Below are 21581 nucleotides of genomic sequence, written 5' to 3'. Positions count from 1 at the left end.
TAGTATTTTCTATTGTTTTCGTAGCCCCCTATTCTACTTTCTGGCTTTATGAATTGACCACTTCTAGGTACTTTATATAAGTGGAATCATACATTTGTCCTTTTGTGTCTGGTTTATTTTACTTAGTGTGATGTTTTTACGATTCCTTCATACTGTAGTTTGTGTCAGAATTTCCTTCCTTTTTGTGGCTGAATAATATATACGGCTCTTTGTCGATCCATTCATCTGTTGATGGACCGTTGGGTTGTTTCTCCCTTTTGGCTCCTGTGAATAATGTTGTGAATACTGGTGTGCTACATATGTTTATCTTAAAGGAAACATTATAATGCTGTGGAAACCAATATTTTTATAAATAAATATGATAAAAACAAAGGAGTAGAGATGCCTGCTGAAGCCCCTGAGACCAAGCCCGGTCTGTCAGAAAGGGAGATCAGCACATTGGAGAGAGGCTTTACTGCCTGTGACACCAAACTGTGGTGTCTTAGACTTAATTGAGACCAGAAAATGAATCAAAAAGAGCGGACTTTCTCAATCTGGGGGGATCAGTGGTATATGGCATACACTGCCCAAGTATCACCTAAAATCACCTTATACCATTTGCGGGGACGAGTTGCCAAAAAGAACCTGCGATCTTTCTGGAACACCATTCACTGCAAGGCGGTACATGCATTTCCTGTGGCTACGATAACAAACGACCAAAACTGGTTGGCTTAAGACCCCAGAGAGTTATTCTCTCAGAGTTGTAGAGGCCAGAAATCTGAAATCAGGATGTTGGCAGGGCCGTGTTCCCTCTGGGAGCAAATCCAGGTGGTAGGAGAGAATCCTTCATTAGCTTTGTAGCTTCTGGTGGTCCCAAGTATTCCTTGGCTGTGGCAACATAACCCCTTTCTCCTCTGTCTTCACATGTCCTTTGTGTCTGTGTGTCCTTTCCTGTCTCTTATAAGGACACTCTCATTGGGTTTAGGGCCCACCCATCCAGTGTGATCTCATCTGGATTCTTCCCTTAATTATATCTGCAAGGACCCTCTTTGCAAAGAAAGTCACATTCTGGGGTTCCAGGTGAACATGAATTAAGGCTGGAGGACCCTGTGCAACCCACTGCAGGTGGGTTCTATACAGTGGTCCCACTGCACAGATCCTGAGAATAGGTTGCCCCACAAAACACAGATCGGCCCATTTCTTTTCACATGGTCCCAGTCTGAGGCATGAGCTTGTTGCACAGGCAGCTATTTTAAGACTTAATAAGGCATTTTCAGCAGCCATCATTTGCTTCTAGTTTGAGCCTTTGAATGTTGTTTTAGGCTTTATGGCCACAGCTGTACATTTGTAAGAATACACTTAACCATTCTTCTGAATAGGGATTTTGACAAGAAATCAGACTGTCAAGACCGTAGCATGAAATTTTCCTATGAAAAAGGGCCTAATTTTGCAGTGTTAAGGAGACTCTGTATTACATGTAGTCATTTCGGATTTGAAGACCAATATGGATTTTCCCCCTGATACACCAACAATTAGAGATGTTAATATAGAACATGAAATTATGATGTCATTCCTCCCAAGATGGCCACATTCTAGAAATACCTTTCATAGTGACACTTAATATTTGAATCTGGAAGCATAGCAAGGGGCTGACTTTATAGCCATGTCCCGAGTCACAAGGGCATCAGATGGCCATTATTTCATCACAGCCAGGTTTAGGAAAGTGGCACAGTTGTCTGTGACAGGCAGAGAAAAGGCCAGGGCAATTTTAAACGTGTATAGGGTTTAGTCTTCCTCCAAGTGGATTGTTCTAAGGCTTATTGTTAACTTTTTTTCTGGAGGATTTCAGTTTGTGGACTTGTTTTTGTAAGCGTTCTGTTTTCATTGAAATGTCTTCTGTATTAATATTAACTTCCTTTCCTAAGTAAAGAATAAAAAGCATACAGGGTGTGTTTGGAAGCACTTCGTTCTTATTTATTTTGCTGGTCACCTTTAAAATCACTTGTCCTACATTTATTAGTGCAGGTTTTGTGGTGTCTTTGGTTTCTTCTGCTGCTTGGTTCTATCATCAGGTTCTTTTTTAAACATTAAGTATTTCCACAGGGCCTACGAGGACAATTACTTTGGCTCTTCACTGACGGATTTTATTTCTTAATATATAAATTCCATGCTTCTGAAAATACCCATTTTACATTTACAGGAAGAAGAAATGTTTCGTCCAAATATGTTTTTCCTTCTCCTGCTTCCTCCTATTATATTTGAGTCAGGATATTCATTACACAAGGTAAGGCCCAGGCATGCACTGGTGCTTTTGGTCTAGGTGGCTGCCCAAGTCGGTGAGACCAGCTCCTTAAGAGCTTGGGTGTTGACCTAGCAGCGGTGGCTCTGTGTGAGCACCCCGGGGGTGCGCTGCCTGAGGGAGAGGGGCGCGCGTAGCAGTTAGTGGGTCGCTTTAATGGTTTCAGGCAGTGCGGCTTATTAAACTAGTATTTTCCACAGAGGGTTACTTTTCCTAGGAAGTGACGGCCAAAGTGATTTTTAAGTGTACACGGGCAATACATTGACTCTTCTTTTTGGACACAGACTGACTCATGTTAAGAGGACAGTGTGTCCCAAGCCTTTTGATTCTCAGCTTCCCATGTGTGGCTTTTGTCCCTCCTTCGGCCTCTCCATCCTTCAGTGTCTCCCCTCTCAGTGTCCTGCCCTAGCTCCCCCTCTGATACCCCTTATCCCCGGACTCCTTTTCTTCCCGCCATCTCCCTGGCCCAGCTTCTCCTTACCAGACTGGAGCCTCATCCTTCCCCAGCCCTCCAGCTCCTTCTGACCCATCACCTAGTCTAGTCCCACAGTTACTCTGCTCATTCTTGGCTCCTCAGCCTAGAGAGCAGCCTTACCGGCCCTTGCCCACTTCCCCGCCTTGCCCCAGCATTTCTGGTCTCTGCCCTCCAGCTTCCAGTGGGACTCATTCTGCCTGGGCGGGAGCTTCTCACTTTTAAGCCAGTTTGTGTGTATGTGGGGGGTGGGGGAGAGGTGTCTTTTTCTTGACGTTTTAAGTTTATTTATTTATTTTTGAGACAGAGAGGGAGAGCGCACGCATGCACGCCCACACCTGTGCGAGAGCAGGGGGGAGGCAGAGAGAGATGGGGTGGGGGGAATCCCAAGCAGGCTCCATGCTCTCAGCACAGAGCCCAGTGTGGGGCTTGATCCTGTGCACTGTGAGATCATGACCGGAGCCAAAATCAAGAGTCAGATGCTCAACTAACTGAGCCACCCAGGTGCCCCTCTTTAAATGTACTTAAGTTTTAGGGGCGCCTGGGTGGCTCAGTCGGTTGGGCTTCTGACTTCAGCTCTGGTCATGATCTCGTGGTTCGTGAGTTCAAGCCCCGCGTTGGGGTCTGTGCTGATGGCTCGGAGCTTGGAGCCTACTTCAGATTCTGTCTCTGTCTCTCTGTCCCTCTTCTACTCGCTCTCTGTCTCTCTCTCAAATGTAATAAATAAATAAATAAATAAATAAATAAATAAATAACTGTACTTCAGTTTTAAAATAAAAAAATGACTCAACTTAAAATATTAGTAATACATCAGTTATTTTGTGAATGTGATTAAAAATTGTGAAGGTTGGAAAGTTTGGCCTACCCTTCGACAGAGGAAAAGAGCCTGGACTTTAGAGCCAGAGAGACATAGGTCTAATCATGCACTGCCTCCTACAGGTGTCTTTTGGGTAGAGTCAAAATTAAAAACAAAAAAATCCCCCAAACCCTACCTCCTGGGTTGTTTGAAGGTTTGCACAAAATGAAAGAATGTATGCAGAGCATGACCCACCACATTAAATAATCGATGGTGTTCCTTGTTGTTGTTAACATCATCTATTATTAATATGACCACTGTCATTATTGATAACTTAGTAAATGAGTTAAATTTAGTTATGAGAGTTTTGTTAAAACATACTAATTAAATCTTTAGTTTTCCACCTGGATACTAAAACATAAATATTTTAAACTGTTCAGTCCAGGGGCACCTGGCTGGCTCAGTCAGAGGGGCGTACGACTCCTGATCTTGGGGTCTTGAGTTCAAGTCTCACGTTGCATGTGGAAATTACTTAAATAAGTAAACTTTAGATAGATAGACAGATGGATAGATAGCAAGCCCTGGACAGCAAACAGGAGTTTTTGATCATATAACGTACTATCTTGACATACTTTGTAATAATTCACCTTTTCTGGGGCGCCTGGCTGTCTCAGTTGGTGGAGTGCACAACTCTTGGTCTCACAGTTGTCTGTTCAAGCCCACATTGGGTATAGAGATTACTTTAAAATCTTTAAAAAGAATTAGGCACCTTTTCTTTATTAATTAAAAAATTATAATTGTATAAATTTTGGACTTTGATCAGATGTGAAACACAGTTAATTCCTTCAGTACGTATTAATTATCTTCTATCTGACGGGCATTATGCCAGTAACTATGTTATATAACAGCAGACCAGGTCACTGCCTCCTCCACTGAGCTTATAGCTTAGTGGGACAGACAGACCTCAGTCAAATAGTTACATAAATGAATATAAGATTTTGGGCGTGGGGCACCTGGGTGGCTCAGTTGGTTAAGGCGTCTGACTTCGGCTCAGATCATGATCTCATGGTTCATGAGTTGGAGCCCCCCATCGGGCACTGTGCTGATGACTCAGAGCCTGGATTCTGTGTCTTCCTCTCTCTTTGCCCCTCCCCTGCTCGCTCTCTCTCTCTCCCTCTCTCAAAAATAAATAAGCATTAAAAATAATAATAATAATAATAAAAAAAAAAGATTTTGGCCATGTGCCAGGAGAGGGTCATTGTGCACTGAGAGCATAGGATAGGATTTGCCCTGGCTAAAAGATCAGAGCAGGCCTCCTTCAGGAAGAGTCAAGCTATCCTCAGATCTTAACATGATTCGGGTTCACCAAGCAAGGAGAAAGGAAGAGGGGTCCAAGCCCAGGAAGCATAATGTGTTCTAACAACCATAAGCTACCAGGGTGACCAGAACCCAGAGAACAAAGGGGAGGTGTGAGGCCTTCACAGGGGGTTGAACCATCCAGGCTTTGGTTGGGTTTTGAGTGGAAGTGGGAGGTCAGGGTGGAGGCATCATAATCAGGCTTGGCTTTTCCAAAGCTCATTCTGGAAGCCCTTGAAGAGCTAGAGGGGGAGGGGCCCCGCTGGTTCGGGCAGTTCCTAGCAGCAGTCCAGGGTGAGGTGATTGTGGCTTGCACGAGGGCCCCAGCCATGTGAATGACTCGGGGAAGGTCACACCATGACACCTGGCTCCGCGTTAGGCGTGGGGGTGAGGGAGGACTGCCAGGTCTCCAGCCAAACCAGGTAGGCGGCGGTGTCCTTTGCAGAGAATCAGAGGGCTGGGTGGGGGATGCGTGCCTTCGCTGACTGGACCGGCGTCCCTAATCTGTCCTCTCATTTCTGCTTTTTCAAACAGGGTAACTTCTTTCAAAATATTGGTTCCATCACCCTGTTTGCTGTCTTCGGTACGGCAATTTCCGCTTTTGTAGTAGGTGGAGGAATTTATTTTCTGGGTCAGGTAAGAAAAACATCTTTGAAAAATCCTGAAAATCTTACGTTCTTAGAGATAGTGCAGGGGGATGGGGTAGGGACAGACACCTCGTGGGGCCTGTGTTTCATGTTCAAGGTAAACACTGTCCTGGAAGGAAATCCAAACTCATATGAGGCACAGTAAAAGCATGCTGAAATTGTTTCTAAGTGTCCTCGAAGAGCTTTGGTGTCTGGAATTGAGTGGATCTTCTCCATCATACCCAAAAGTATTTGATCTTACCTGCAAACCAATAATTTAAGACCTAATACTAAAATTAAAGCAGAATATATACCATCAAGGTCTTTAGATTATAACAGTATCAGTTGTGTTCTCAGGTAAATGGAATCAAAGTTAAATACTGTGTCTCACTAAAAATTTGCATTTTAAAAATCAAACTCGATTCTGAATATGTTCACTCAATTCTAAGCTGTCCACCTATAGAATTGTATACTCCGGATTTTCCACTATTGCTAAGCCAATTCCCAGTGTCATCAATTGGATGTTCTGTACTTTGAGTTCAAATTAATTTGAATTAATTTAAACCAAACCTACCCAGAAAGGTAACATGTATACTTTTGTACTCTGCATGTGTATGCACGTCATAGTTCTGTTCTTTTATGGTTACTTGCACAAAGTTTGCCTGCCCCCATTCTGTGGACTGAGGGTCAGAGTCGGGCATCTGGGTGACCAGCAGGCCTCTCGTGTGTGTCAGATGTGTTTGCTTCTGTTGGTGGCTGTCGGCCAAAGCCCGCTGCATCTGATTGTCCCCTGAACTGCTGCCACAGTGGCACCAGAATAGATCTGTCTGTCATGCAACCTTCATTGCTCAGCTTCTAGTAGGAAATGGGAATAAGCTTCAGAAAACTATACTTAATTTGGCTTGCAAAGGTAGCATTCTTTTCTGTACTTTTGTTGTATAATGATTGAATGCATGCTTAAACTGAAACTTAGGAGTTTTCTTTATGTTTCAAGTGGTTTGGGGACTGAAGATTAATGTCCTTATTAGTTTCCAATAAAGCACTAATGGACATTTTAATCTTCTTGGCTGTTCTCCAGGGGTTTTTTTTTTGTGTCTATGTGTTTGTGTGTTTTATTTTACAGGCTGATGTAATCTCTAAACTCAACATGACAGACAGGTAAATCTTTCATACTGTCACCCCTGTGTGACTACTTTTCAAACTGGGGATAGTTTTCTCCACCTTGATTCCTGGGTGCGGTATTTCTCTATTCTGTCTCTCTTTTTGTTTTGCGGATGATTTCTGCTGAATTAACTTGTGGCTCAGAAATTAATCACAACCATATTGTGGAATTTTGAATATCTCTAGTCAGAGCATTGCTGATTGGAATAATTGATTTATTTTAAGCCTTGGAGGGAATATCTCTGGTCAGTTAACTGCACCCCGTCCCCAACACCACTCACTGCACCTTGCATTATCCAGAATCATCTTCACCTAATTTCTGAGTCTTTTCAGTGGCCACAGTGAAAAGTTGTCCTCTTGATAGATTCGGGATGGAGGGGGGAGTGAGGTGTGTATCTTTACTCTGGGGTTCCCACCAAGCCAGGTGTGGGGTAGGGTGCAGGGAGCAGGCAGGGCCAAGGTCTCCACTGTGCATATCTTCCTCAGTCTGAAGCTACTCCAGTGAGCACTCAGAGTTGCCAAGAGCCCAGCTCAGGAATTTCCTTCATCAACTTAGCAAGAAGCAACCAAGGCCTCTGTCTCCTGGATGGTACCAGATCCAGTGCTAAGAAAGTGCACAAGCAGAGTGAGGCCTGGTTTCGTCCCCTCCCTGGGAAGTCTGGCGAATGTACAGCCTTGGTCTGTGTTTCTGCACCATGAGTGCTTGCCTTTGTGGCCTGGCTGGGGGCTAGGAAGCAGGGCTCAGGTGTCCGCCCCAGCTCTCTCCTGTCAGGCCGGTCAGAGCCGTCAGTCTTCAGCAACTTGGGGACTAGAATCTCGAAGCCATTTTCACGGGAAGTGTGCCTCTGAGAACAGCCAGTGCAATCTCTTCTTCCCCCAGGGACATAAATTTTGGCGCTTTTGTTGTAAGATAGTCTTGTTATATAAACAAGTAGCAAAAATCACATTCTTATTCTATAAGGAGCTAGAAATAAAGCAGCACTGAGGCCCCGCATTTTGTAAGTATTTTGCAAGTGAAGAGAACTGCCCCGTACCTAGTCATACAAAGGAAGATGTCACAGCATTCAGTCCTTCAACCTGTTCTGGGGCAACTGGTTAGAGATACAGAAATGCTTGATAAATTCTTGTGAAACGGAATTAAACCGATGTTTGTTGGGAGGTTCAGGGAGAGAGGAGTAAAAGAATTGTCCCTTAGACAAGCAGAATAAGCCAGGTAGGGATTCTCTCTCGATGTGCAGGCACTTCCTTTCCCGTTAGAAAGTGACCTTCCCGCAGACTGGGAGTGCTCTGGGGAAAATTAGCCAGCAGTTGCAAACCTGCAGCCACAGGGCCTGGCCAAGCACTTACCAGAGGGAACTTCCTGGTGTCTGGGGGTGGCCGCAGTGGGGATCTGAAGCGTGCACCCTGTCTGAAAGGGACAGCCACTTCTCAGCTCTACCTGGTCATCGCCATGTGGGAATGCAGGCACAGAATTACTGGATATTAACAACATTTTTTTTTTTTTTTTCAAAAGAGGCCAGGTTTCTAGATTTTAATTAGGGAATTTCCTACTTTTTTTTTTTTTTAATTTTTTTAATACTTATTTATTTCTTTTTTTTTGTTTGTTTTTTTCAACATTTATTTATTTTTGGGACAGAGAGAGACAGAGCATGAACGGGGGAGGGGCAGAGAGAGAGGGAGACACAGAATCGGAAACAGGCTCCAGGCTCTGAGCCATCAGCCCAGAGCCTGACGCGGGGCTCGAACTCACGGACCGCGAGATCGTGACCTGGCTGAAGTTGGACGCTTAACCGACTGCGCCACCCAGGCGCCCCAATACTTATTTATTTCTGAGACAGAGCATGAGTGGGGGAGGGGCAGAGAGAGAGGGAGACACAGAATCCGAAGCAAGCTCCATGCTCCGAGCCGTCAGCACAGGGCCCAACGCGGGGCTCGAACTCACAGACCGTGAGATCATTACCTGAGCTGAAGTCGGACGCTTAACCGACTGAGCCACCCGGGCACCCCAGGAATTTCCTAGCTTTTAAATGTTAACAACTTACTTTTTTTTAAGTTTATTTATTTATTTTGAGAGAGAAAGAGAACACACGTGTGCATGAGAGGGGCAGAGAGAGAGAGAGAGAGAGGGAGAGAGAGAATTCCAAGCAGGCCACGTGCTGTCAGTGTGCAGAGCCCAACGCGGGGCTTGAACTAACTCACAAACCTGCAAGATCCTGACCCGAGCCAAAGCCAAGGGTCAGACACCCAACTGACTGAGCCACCCAGGTGCCCCAAAAGCTGACAACTTATAATCAGTTTTTCAAAACACCACTTAGGTCAAACATAAGACCCACAGACCTCTGCACAATAGAAAACATAAAAATAACTTTGTTAAACAGAGGATTGTATTGTAGAGACGTTTCTGCTGGAGAGAGATGTCACTTGTAGATACATCTGAGTCCCTTCACCTCAGTCTGTTTCCTTTTCGCTTGGTTGGTGTTGCTGTCTCTTTTGAGATGATAGAATAAATCAAGAAAACACACTTCTCAGTTGAACTTGTAGCTACTGACCTTTTAGAGGACGAGCCATGAAAGAGGGTGAGGCAACTCACGCCACAGCGAAATGACTCCTTAGAGTCCGACCTCTCAATGAATCAGGCTGTTCATACTTCAGTACTCCAGGAAAACTCTGCCCCAGTACAGAACCCCAGCCCAAGCTGAGTGTGTTAGATGATTTCTGCAAAGCATTGCCCCCCAACTGTTTATATGAAAATTCCAAACACACAGAAAAGGTAAAGCATGTGCAGTTCACTCCCAAAAGACCACCAGCTGGGTTCTACGATGACTGTGTCACTGAATTTGCTTTAGCACAGGTCTTTCCATCCGTCCATCCCTCTGTCCATTCAACAGTTGGTCTTTTAGCTCCTGCTCTGGCTTCAGTTCAGGTTCCCACAGGGACCGTGACAAAGAACATCAACCAGGCCTCTTTTAGCAAAACTGACACCCAACACAACTAGTTTTAGCAAAAAACCAAAAAACAAAAAAGGTTGTTGGCTTATAGAACTTAAGGGTCCTGGAGTGATAGCTTCTGGCCTGACGGCCTCCAAGACTCTCTCACTGTGTCTCCGTCCGTTCTTCCTGACGGGCTTCATCCTCGGACACACTTGCCCCACGTGGCAGCACTGGTAGCTCTGGGCTCACCCCCCCCCCCCCCCGCCTCGCTTTAGCATCGCCGCCCAAGGGGCCAACCTGATTCCCAGTGGCCTGGTTAAATGCCCAGTGATGGCCCTCTCTGACCAAACTCGGGTCCCCTGCCCACTCCTAGAGCCCCACGCAACTATACGGGTGGAGGGTTGGAGAGGTATGGCTCCCCAAATGGAAGTTGGGGTGCTTGTTACCAAAACCAGGGGTGTGGATGCTGAGCACAGAGAACCATAGCTGTCTGCTTGGCCGCACTGTCCTCAGAAATGGAGGAAAGGGACCAACCGAGCCGCACAAAGTCAGCACCCGACACAGGAGCCACCAAAGGCTCCCAGGTTCCTCCTCCGTCACCTCCCTCTCTCCGTCAGAGTATCCTTTTCAGACGTTGTTTTTCCTGAGGCCCGTGGCGATTTACCCCGGGGTGAGGAGAGGGAATCAAAGACAAAGGAAGAGACCAGCTCTGTGTCCAGGCTGCAGCAGGAGGGCCTCAAGGCCGGGCTGCCCACAGAACAGGGCCCCTCGGGTTGGCAGCCATTCGGTGGTGTTGCCTGTCCTTCTCTCCCTGGCCTTCCTCTTCCCTCCCTCCCTCCCGCCTGCCTTCCACAAATTCCTCTGGGTCGTGCTCAGTACAGATCCTGAGAATGTACCCATGACTAAAACATAGTGCCCACCTGCTTGGCACTCAGAGTGAGGGCAAGAGGCAGGTGACATGTGTCAGCCTCGGTGAGAACAGGGCAAGTCTCGAACTGAGCTCTGGACTGGGACTGTCTTTTGGGGTCCGCCCCTCAGCTTGGGACCCAGCTGTCCTTGAGGTGAGCAGGCTGTCCCGCACGAGTCCGCATTAATTCAACACAGGGAGCTGCCCGGGAAACCAGCATGCCAGATGACCGACTTACAAAGCAGGCTGCGGCTGGCAAGGCAGCCAGGCAGCTCGTCCCCCCGGCTCTGCTCACCCTGAGCCTGGGCTCACGTGACTGTGCAGAGCGGCTGAGCGTGGGCAGGCCCACCACCACGCTGGGCGAGTAGCTCCCCCTTCCCTTCCAGGCTGCGAGCTTGGTGAGGGCATGAAACAGAGGCGGATGGTCTCTGGCTTACGTCTCTCCCCGGGTCTGTCCCCTTGAGAGCCCCTGTTTTGCCTTACGTGGTGGAAGGGGGCAGACCTAATCTGTCTGCCGATCTAGAAAGGAAGAGCCGGGCACGGCATGTGGCATTGAGGGGATCGCAAGGCCTGCAAGGACTCCCAAAGGGTAGAAAGAAACAGGCAGAGAGGATAAGTCATCCAGACTCCTGGGGAGGCCCACGAGGCCCTGCCTCACTTGCCAGCCTCTGACATCTGCCGCTGCCTCTCACGGGGCCGCTGCCACACTCACCGGCTTCTCAGGCCGCCAAGTTTGCCCCCACCTCAGAGGGAGCTTGCTGCTGTCTCTGTCCCCAGATCCTGACTTGGCCATCTGCTTCCTGTCATGTAGGCCCTTGTTTAAGTAAGTGTCATCTCTTCAGAGAAGCCTTTTCTGACCATCCGCTGTGAGTGGCCCACCCCCTGCCGCCCACCAGATCACTCTGATCTCCCGTGTAACGCTTGCCATTTTTCCAAACTGGCCTTAGTCTCTGGATGTTGCTGTAACCAGTGTCTCGGTGAGGAGCACGGACTTGGGGCCAGGCGGCCCGTGTTTGGATCCTGGGTCTTGCCACTTCTCAGCTCTGACCTCGGGCAAGTTGCTTACCCTCATTGTCCCTCCACCTGCGCTATGTAACCGTGGTGGTGATGGTACCGCCTCACGTGGTTGCCGTGTGGAGCACTGAGTTCCTCGATGTCAAGGGCTCGGAACAGTGCCTGGGACGCGGCAAGCGCCACGCGAAGGCTTGCTGTCATTACGGCCTCAGTGCCTGCAACATGCCAGGCAACTAATACCTCTTTGTCGGAGGTAGTTACACCTTCCTGGGCACTGTTGGGGAAGCCCCTGGCCCGGAGGGAGGCAGCCCTGGTGTCGGTGTCCCCCAGCCCAGCCACCCATCCCCTCGAAGCACGGCAGAGTTGCCGCCGACTTCGGCACTTTCTTAGATGCTGCAAGTCTGAGTAGAGGCTGTGGTCGGTCACAGGGGGCACTCTAGTGGCCTGGTGGCAAGGGGAGAAGCAGAGGTCACACCCAGGAGTTCGTGGGGCCTGTGGGTGAGGCCCCCCCTGAGCCATCATGCTTCCAGCTGCTCTGACAAAGAGCTAGGCTGGGATGTCTGTAACGTCCATCTATCTGTCACCGGTCAGATAAAGTCTTGGTACTTCGGTGGAAAACCAGGCCGTTTCTAACAAAGGCTTGTGGAGCGGGCCTTTCACCGCCCCACCCACAGTGTCAACCAGCAGATGTTACAAGTGGGGAAAATACACCACCTTCTGGAGTTACTTCAGCCCCAGTGTGTATTAGTACGTTAGACCACATGCAGTCTTGGCTTGGATGTTTTATATGTAGACTATGTGACAAGCACTGCAGAGTTACCCCTTCTTTTTCTCTTCTTTGCAGCTTTGCATTTGGCTCCCTGATTTCGGCTGTGGATCCGGTGGCCACTATTGCTATTTTCAATGCACTTCATGTGGACCCAGTGCTCAACATGCTGGTGTTTGGAGAGAGTATTCTCAACGACGCCGTCTCCATTGTCCTGACCAAGTGAGTGTCCTTTCTTCAAGGACGGCACTGAAGGTCCTTGTAGCAAAGGGACAGGTATTTCCATGCAGTCCTTGTCGTCTGGGTGATGGGTTCGCTCGCTTCTCTGTCTTCTGTCCTGAGAAGCCCTGTCACCCCCGGCAGAACTGTCAAGGTCCCGGCTGATTCGAGGAGAGCCTGCCTTCTAGGACCTACCTGGCAGCAGTGGTTTCAAGTCCACCTTCTTGTCAGCACCCCTGGGGGTGCTTATTAGCCAGAGCCCTCCCAGGCCCCACCCTCACAGCTTCTGATTCATTTGTTTTGGGGTAGGTCCCAAGAACTTAGGCTTTTGGGAGTTTGTTTTGTTTTGTCTTAGAGAGAGAAGGCTCGAGTGAGCAAGGGGGCAGAGAGAGAGAGAGAATCCCATGAGGGGCAGAGAGAGGTGGGGAAAGAGAAACCCACCCAAGCTCCTCACTGTGAGCTCGGAGCCCAGAGCGGGGCTCGAGCTCAGGATGAGGGAGCAGCCAGTTGAGGGATGGGTGTTGGAACAGCTTTGGTGCAGATGAAAGCAGTAAACGGAGGCCCTGCTCTCCCACTTAGGAGCTGTCGCAGGTCACCTTCCCGGTTCACAGCCGTAGAATAAGCTAGTGATACTGACAGGCGTGTCCCACCTCGAGATGCTGTTGTGTGAAAGCTACCTGGGAAACTGTAAATTTTTTTCACATGTTCATTGGCATTACTGCCCTTGTTGATAGGACCTGAGAAATTATAGGTGAATCATAAAATGTCAAGAAGCCATTGAGAAAGAGAAATGAACTTAAGACCGTCTCAGATGCATTTATCAGACTCAGGGCTGTTTTTCTTGAACTCTGTCTTTTGTGGCGTTCATTAGCACGTATGGGCAGGAGACCCAAACAGTTTTACCAAAAACAGAGAAGGCACAAAGCGGTTGGAGAAAACAGCCCTGGACAGTGTTTCCCAGACGAGCTTTTAGGAGTCCGTCCATGTTCCGCTCAAGAACAGAATCTCCGTTATCTGAACACTGGCTTGTTTCCTTTGTTAAGGGATTCCTTGCTAAGCACAACCACTCTGTAGTAGTCAGCATTTTCTTGAAGGCTTTATTAGAGGTTACATTTAGAATTTTTACGTTAGAATAAAATGACATTTTTATAGTGGAAGGAACCCAGGGTTTGGAATCAGGCTGACCCGGGTTCAAGCCCCAGTGATGCCACTGATAGCCGTGCGACCCTGAGCCACTCTCTCTGAGCTACGTGTGTCTCAGCAGTAAAGCGAGGGTGATAATGCCCCAGCCCAAGGTTAGATTTGTGGATTGAATAACTACAATCCTGCGTGAAAAACATCGGACATCGGTGACTGTGAGACCCTTTCCTCTTCTACACCTGCCCCCCAGGCACGGTTTCAGGTCTTTGTCCTAGGTTTGTCCTACTTTTGCAGGAAGAACTTTTTCAAATGTTACTTAATTAATTGCAAGAGGTGCTTAGCAGACCTTAAACGAAACCAAAAAAAACCCAAACTTTAAAATATTTTTGTTATTCTGAAAGTAATACCTTTATTCTTTATATAAAAGTTAGAAAACACAGAGAGAGAGATTACGTGCGACACTATTACCCAGAGGTAATTACAGTTAACAATTTGGTGGGAGTATACATACATTTTATTGAGATGGGCTTATATCCCGTATACTGTATTGTAACTTTTCCACTGAGCAGAGTTGAAAAATAATGTCACATAGCATCATTTTACTTGTTATAGAGTATTCCTTTCTACAAATGTACTATGATCTGTTTAGCAAGTTCCCCCATTATTGGCTTTTTCACATTTCTCTTGGCAAAAATTTCTATGGCTTTATTAGGAAATTCTCAGACATCATGCTGTAGATAAGGCCTTTAAAAAGTCTGATGGCAATATTTTTTTCTTGTTTAGGATCTACTCTGAAAGCCTTTTAGCTTTTGGGTTTTAACTTTGGTTCCGTGTCTTGACTACACATACTGAACATTCGTGATAAAGTATTTTGTCCAAATTGGAGGTGACATCATGAGTTATTTTTACACATTGGGAGCTCAACTCAGCTGCTTTATGTCTAATTTATTTTGCTTTTAAAAATCTGTCAGAAGGAGGATCTCTTCTGAGCTTTTCCAAGAGGAAAGAAAAGGTTAAAGGTTTTCTGTTAAAGACTTTGACAGAAGGGTAAAGATGAGAAGATATTTTCTTTTGAAAATGAGAAATGATGGAGTCGCTGTAACTAGCCAAAGTTTCTTCCTGGAAAAGTGCTTTTTTGAAGGCCAAGATCGCCTGTGATGGCAGTTCCCAAAACTGGCTCCGTGCGCCACAAGCGTGTGTAGCTTCCAGCCCTCGCCCCCCTTCACCACTGCTGGTATCCGGCCCGGGGTGGAACATGCTCAAGGCCGGCCGTCCACCCCCAGCGTCTGGCGAGGGCCCTCCATGTGCCAGACGTCACTCAGAGACCCGCTGGACTAGACGGAGCTCAATCCAAGGTGGGGGAAAGCTGCTCACGGAAAAGTGAGCACAGTGCCTTGAGTACGAGAGACAGACAGCCATGCTGAGGCTTCTCAGCTAAGTTGTCCTGTGAGCCGGTCGGCATATTCAGGTTGAAGAGGAGAGAGGGGGGAGGGTCGGGGAGCGGTACAGGAGAGGGCCGCTTCAGCTTTCCTTGGTTATCGGGTAGAATCACGTCTTGTTTCAGAGTGGGCTTCACAAATGATTGCTTTCAAAGTGACCTGACACGTTTATCTTTGCAGCTGAATATGTGAATGAATTACCCCTTTTTTTTTTTGAGGTTTTCACTTTCAAAAGTTCCAGAAAGCTATCTTCTGCTTCTTTGGGGGTTTTTAAAAAAATTTTTTTTAATATTTATTTATTTTTGAGAGAAAGACAGAGTGCGAGCAGGGAGGGGCAGAGAGAGAGGGAGACACAGAATGCGAAGCAGGCTGCAGGCTCTGAGCTGTCAGCACAGAACCCAACACCGGGCTTGAACCCACGAACCACGAGACCATGACCTGAGCCAAAAACGGACGCTTAACCGACTGAGCCACCCAGGCGCCCCTGCGTTAATTTTAATTAAATTATTTTTAGCTTTGATTTGCTAGTATGACGATTTATTCTTACAATAATTGCTGTGGAGGAAACCTTCTTGTGCTCTCCGGCCGCAGCGTAAGCTCACAGAATGGATCCTGAAGCAGCCTTGTCTCGTATTCTTCAAAGTGTGAGAAAAGGACCTGAAAAACAAAAATGTAGAAATTTACCAGGTCAGAAAGAGTCCAAATTCTAATTTCATTCATGTTGAGTTGAGAAATCGTTGGCCTCTGTCCTGGGTCTCCTGTCAACCCTTGGTGTGACCTCACCAGTGAGTCACTTCCGTGGGGCCTCCGCATGAACGGAAAGCAAGGCTCCAACCAGCGTACCAGCCGTGGCCGTGATATGGGGGTCGGGGCCGGGCACTGTGTGCAGGTGACGTGCAGATCCATTTGGGAACTGTGGGTGAGCACTTGCCCGGTGAGAACCCCCTGCTGGCTCTCAGCACTCCCCAAGGTGGGGCGTTGACCTATGGTCTGCTGGGAAAGAAAGGGGTGGGGGAGTTGTGGATTCAGGTCCCTTTGGAAAACTTGTGCGAGAAAAGTTAGATTCCTTTTTTGCAGGAGTTTTCAGAACCTTTGTTACGTTACACTGTGCTGCGAATCACTACTGAAAACTTCCTGAGGTTATTTGACCAAGCTACCCTTTTATCAGAGATTATCCCACTTTAAAATGATAGCAATTCATGAAACACTGATTCATGAAACTGAGTATTTCTATTGACAATTCTTTGTTTTGTTTACGGATTCAGCAGAAATTTACTGAGTGTCTTTGTATACTAGGCTCTGCCTTAGGCCCTGGATATGTGGCAGTGAACGAGATGGATGCAGGCATGGGCTTCATGAATGACTCATGACTTTGGCACTTGCTGTGAAGAAGTAAGGGACCAGGAGAGCCTGTAATATGTGAAGGGGTCAGGGCGGCTGGCCCTGAGGAAGTGACACTGGCCCTCGGTTCTGAGGAACAAACTGGGGAGTTAGCTGGGGGCAGGGAACAGTGAAAGATGACCTACAGAGAGGTGCCCATGACAGTGGGGTCCTTTCTGAATGAGGACATGGGGTCATGAGGGCAGAGGAGTCAGCTCATGCGTAGACAGACTGGCCTTCCTCCTGAAAAGCAGCAGGAAACTGTTGCTGGGTTTGAACTGGCCAGTAACCCGATCAGATTGTGTATTTTAAAGGGATCATCCAGGCCAGTGAGTGGAGAATGGGTCGGTCCCTTAGGAAGACAAGGATGTTTGGACAGAGTGATGGAGCACAAGGCCCGGAACAGAGGATGGTAAGGGACGGAAGGAGAGAAGTGGATGGGCTTGAGAGTAGTCTAAGGGTAGAATCCATTAGGAGGAGGGTCTTTAATGACCGAATAACTTTGTTGTAATGGTATAATGGTTTTCCCTTTGGGGAGAAAACCTTGAATTTAATGGCTTCCGACATTTTACTTTGTTCTGTTAGCCTAAAAGGAAAGTTCTTTTAATTCTCCCTAATGCCTCCTAAATCCACTCTCTCAGCCTGTACCCAGTGACACTTCTTTTTTTTTTTTTTTTTTTTTTTTTTGTAATTTAAGTTTATTTATTTATTTTGAGAGAGAGAGAAAGAGCCTGAGCAAGAGAGGGACACAGAGAGAGGGAGAGAGAATCCCAAGCGGTTAGCGCAGAGCCTGACGCGGGGCTCGAACTCATGAACTGTGAGATCATGACCTGAGCTGAAACCAGGAGTCGGACAGTTAACCCACTGAGCCACCCAGGCGCCCTCCCAGGTCGCCCCATTCTCATCTGATTTCCTGCCATGGCTTCAATGATCCCCCCCAGCGGGATTCCCCCCCCCCCCCCAGGATCCCCCCCCACCACCAGACTGGAAACACTGCCCATGGCTCCCTAGTGCCTTTGGGATGAACTACCGTCTCCTTAGCTTGGTTCATCAAAAGCCTTTCACACGTCCGCCGTGGCTGCTGGTCTTGCCTTTTCTCTTGCCGCTGTTCTCTGCACTGGCACCCCCGCCCCTGTCCCGTTTCTGTGTTCTGTCCCTGCTAATCTATGAAACTGAAGCTTCCGGAATGTGCTGTGCATTCTTGGGCTCCTTGCCTCTGCACATGCTATTCCCTCGGCCCTGGGCACTTTCCCTCATTTCTTCACCTGTTAACTCTTCTTTTTTCTAACTCTAAACCTGGCTCACGTGTCATGAGGAACCTTCCTTGACCGCCACCAGGCTGAGTTAGATGCCCACCCTGTGTTTCTGCACCCTGTGCCCTTCCCCGAGTGGTCATTTGTTCCCGTCTTGTTTGTCTTCCTCACCAGACTGAAGGAGCCCTTCCAGGGCAGGGACTCTGCTCTCTCATCTCTGAACCCCCTGAAACTAACACCATGCCTGCAACAAAGTAGACGAACAAATAAGTGACCCAACCCAATGATGGCATGAGCGAATGAGCGCCTAAGCAAGAATCAAGTTTTGAGTTTTAGTTAACCTCTAATAACTTTGTCTATAACATTTTAACTTCTTCCTGTTTTTCTTTTATTTCCTAGCACAGCTGAAGGTTTAACAAGGAAAAATATGTCAGATGTCAGTGGGTGGCAAACATTTTTACAAGCCCTTGGCTACTTCCTCAAAATGTTCTTTGGCTCAGCAGCACTCGGCACCCTCACTGGCTTAATCTCTGCACTAATATCCTTTTAATATGATGAGCACACGTGGCCGAGAAGATTTTCTTAATTACATTCATCTACATTCAGCCATTTTCTCCCCTTCCTTATGGAGGCCGGGGGCCAGTTTTAGTCTTAAGGTTGAGTTTGAAGGATCTTTATTTAGTTTGGATTTGAGGATCACTTTAATTGAAACTCAAGGATTTTTAGATTTAACATGTTAAGATTTAGGACGTCACTGTTCAAAGCGTCAGATCTCAGTTGGATCTGATTTCAAGGGAGCGTCTCAGTTCAGAAGATTTTCAGTTTCTACTGCCTCACTTTTCACATTCAGAGAACTGGAAATTAATTTCCTCTGAAAATACCAGCTTGACTAAGTCTTTACCCCACTGAAAGTGTTTATCTGGAACACCAGAAAAGAGACTTTTAAAATGAGCTCCATCCAAGTTATTCACACTGATTGCATTGTTTAACAGCCCATAAGCTTTTCCAGCCGGAGGAGGAAAAGGCTCGTTAAGGCCAATGACACCTTCATTGCTGTAGAAAATTTGTCCTGTTTAAAATAGGAGCAGGCACCAGACCATCTCTGTGGGAGCCTAAGCCTGTGTCTCAGGGAGTTGGCCGCCTGGCCCTCGTCCACGAGCAGTTTGTTCCACAGATGGCCGGGAGAACCACCCCTGCCTGTGACAGCCATGCTTGTCTGCCGTCCTGTTGAATTTTGCCTTCACCTCCTTTGTCCAGAAGTCTAAAGGCTCTATTGTTGGCTGACAGCGTCTCATATTGTACCAATAAACGGGATGGAAAGGAGAACTTTTTCTAGTTAAGCGTTTTCCTCCATATTCCTCTCGGGGGACAGGGGGGCGGGAAGCATCGGCTGTGATGGAGCCAAGTAGATGGGTGCTGTGAGCCCAGCATAGGCACGTGGGCTGTATTTGAATACAGAGAAGATTCTCCTTCCACAAGGGCGTAGGTTTAGAAGTCTCCAGGAATAGGAAGGAGGGTCCTTCTGCGGGGCCTTTTACCCTGGAGTTCTGGGCATCCCGTTAGCGGTCTCCTCTGACGTTGGAGGAGGGGTGAAAGAGTGACTCGGCCCTGGAAGGGACCTGCCATTGTGGGCTGTCCTCAGTCTGGCTGCGGCCCCAGCTCTGCCCCCGCAGCCCCAGCATACTGCCAGCCTTCCGAGTCAGCATTTTTTAAACACGTTGACTTAGGTTGATTTTAATTTTTCCCCCACCATTTGTCTTAGGAATTTACAGCTCTTAGTGTTTTGTCAGCTTCCCTTTCTTAAAACAACAGTCTCCCTGCAAAGAAGAAAAAAAAAAAATCCATAATGACAGGTTTTCATGTGTTACCTTGGAATGTCCCAAACTCTTTTGTGTTCGTTGTTTACCGTATGTATTTGGAAGGCAGCGGTTTTGTGACTTTTCTACATGTCCCGTCAACTGTCCCTTGGTTCTTTTTCCTTGACAACTGTTATTTACGTGCTAAAGCATATTGACTTGAGGAAAACGCCTTCCTTGGAGTTTGGCATGATGATCATCTTTGCTTATCTTCCTTACGGGCTCGCTGAAGGAATCTCGCTCTCGGGTAAGTGACAGAAACATGAAATGCTGGGGTTGACGGCGGTCCTGCCTGGTGAAAGAGGTTATGTCAGTGGGGTCACTTTCAATCCCAAGAGACAGTCACAACTCAGAAGAGCTTAAGCAATAAAGGGGATTTACCGGCCCTGTAAGGACACCTCTGAATTTAGACCTGGCTGGATTCAGGGGCTCAGTGTCATGGTCACATTTTCTCTTCACCCACCATCCTGTAGTGGAGATCAGAATATCACTTCCAGTGCTGCTGCTTTCCCAGAACAAGGCCTCTAAGGGGCCTTCACTCAAAGGATGGGGTCAGCCTGCCAAGGGCAGTGAATCCTCTAGCCCGGCCCTAGCCCCTGGTGCCCACTGATGTGCTATATTCTATCATTACAGTTTTGCCTTTTCTAGAATGCCGTACACATGAAATCATGTAGTACGTAGACTTTTGTGTCTCCTTTCTTTCAGTCATCATAATGCTGAGAGACATCCATGTTTTTGCATGTATCAGTAGTTTATTATACATTCTTACAGCACCACATTTTATCCATTCGCCATTTGAAGGACACTTGGGTTTTTTCAGATTTTATAGCTATGAATATTTGTGCCTATTTTCAAGTATCTTGGATAAATACCTAAGGGTGGGGTCGCTGGGTCATATAGTAAGTATATATTTTATGTTATTAGAGACTGCCAAGTGTTTTCCAGAACGATGGGACCATTTGGCATCCCCACCAGAATGTTAAGAGAGAGTTCCAGTTGTTTCACGTCCTCATCAACACTCACTCTAATGTTTAAAACTTTAGCCATTCAGATATGTGTGCGGCAACTTGATTCTGATGTGTTTTGGAATAATTCTCTTTCTATTCTACTTGGGGTTCATGGAGCTTCTTGGGTTTATAGTTTATGAGGTTATAGCTCTTCACCAAATTTGGTAAATTTTTACCCATTCCTTTAAATAACTTCCTTCTGTTCTCCCATCTCTTCCCCTGTTGGGAGCCCAGTTACTTAAACTATGATAGACAACATGCTATCATCCCATAATACACTTTGCTTTTCTAATTTTTTTCAATCTTTTTCTTTTTTTCTTTCCAAGCTTTACTTTGCTTCGGCCAGTTTCTGTTTCTGTGTCTTTGTGGTTTGGATCTTCTGCCTGCCCATTATCCTGTTGGTCCCATCCAGTGTATCTTTCATTTCAAATATTATGTTATTCATCTTACAGAAGTTCCCTTTGGGTCATTTTTATATCATTGATTTCTCTCCTCATGTTCATGATTGTCTCTACATTCTTGAGTATATGGAATACACTTATTTATTTAAAAATTTTTTAATGTTTATTTTTGAGAGAGAGAGACAGAGTGTGAGTGTAGGAGGGGCAGAGAGAGAGGGAGACAAAGAGTCTGAAGAAGGTTCCAGGCTCCAAGCTATTAGCACAGAGCCCAACGTGAGGCTCGAACTCATGAACCGCGAGATCATGACCTGAGCCGAAGTCGGACGCTTAACCGACTGAGCCACCAGGCACCCCGTGGAGTACATTTATAAGAGCTGCTGTAATGTCCTTGTTTGCCAGTTCCATCCTCTCTGTCCATTCTAGAACTCCTTCTGTCAGTTAACTTTTCTTCTGCCTCTAAGTCATATTTTCCTGCTCTTTGCTTGCCTATTAATTTTGTATTGAATGCCGGTCATTGTAAACTTTATTATGTCGTTGACTACTAGATTTTCCCGTATTCTTCATAGAGTTCTGGATTTTC

General features: G+C 46.9%; 1 protein-coding gene across 6 annotated transcripts in view; it reads left to right on the top strand.

Annotated features, from left to right (window-relative positions):
* SLC9A8 (solute carrier family 9 member A8) overlaps positions 1–21581 on the top strand; it is a 71168-nt gene that overhangs the window by 28129 nt on the left and 21458 nt on the right. For 4 of the 6 annotated variants that reach the window (XM_047851807.1, XM_047851805.1, XM_047851808.1 and 1 more), the window contains 6 exons: positions 2180–2263; positions 5437–5538; positions 6607–6686; positions 12385–12528; positions 18137–18275; positions 19735–19840. In XM_047851807.1, the coding sequence (XP_047707763.1) occupies positions 2180–2263; positions 5437–5538; positions 6607–6686; positions 12385–12528; positions 18137–18275; positions 19735–19840 (655 nt within the window). The remainder of the gene's footprint in view (positions 1–2179; positions 2264–5436; positions 5539–6606; positions 6687–12384; positions 12529–18136; positions 18276–19734; positions 19841–21581) is intronic. The other 2 variants (XM_047851806.1, XM_047851804.1) reach the window with 1 other exon arrangement.

This window comes from Prionailurus viverrinus, chromosome A3, assembly GCF_022837055.1.
Source record: "Prionailurus viverrinus isolate Anna chromosome A3, UM_Priviv_1.0, whole genome shotgun sequence".
NCBI lineage: Eukaryota > Metazoa > Chordata > Mammalia > Carnivora > Felidae > Prionailurus > Prionailurus viverrinus.
This window is presented reverse-complemented; position numbering and strand designations above follow the sequence as displayed.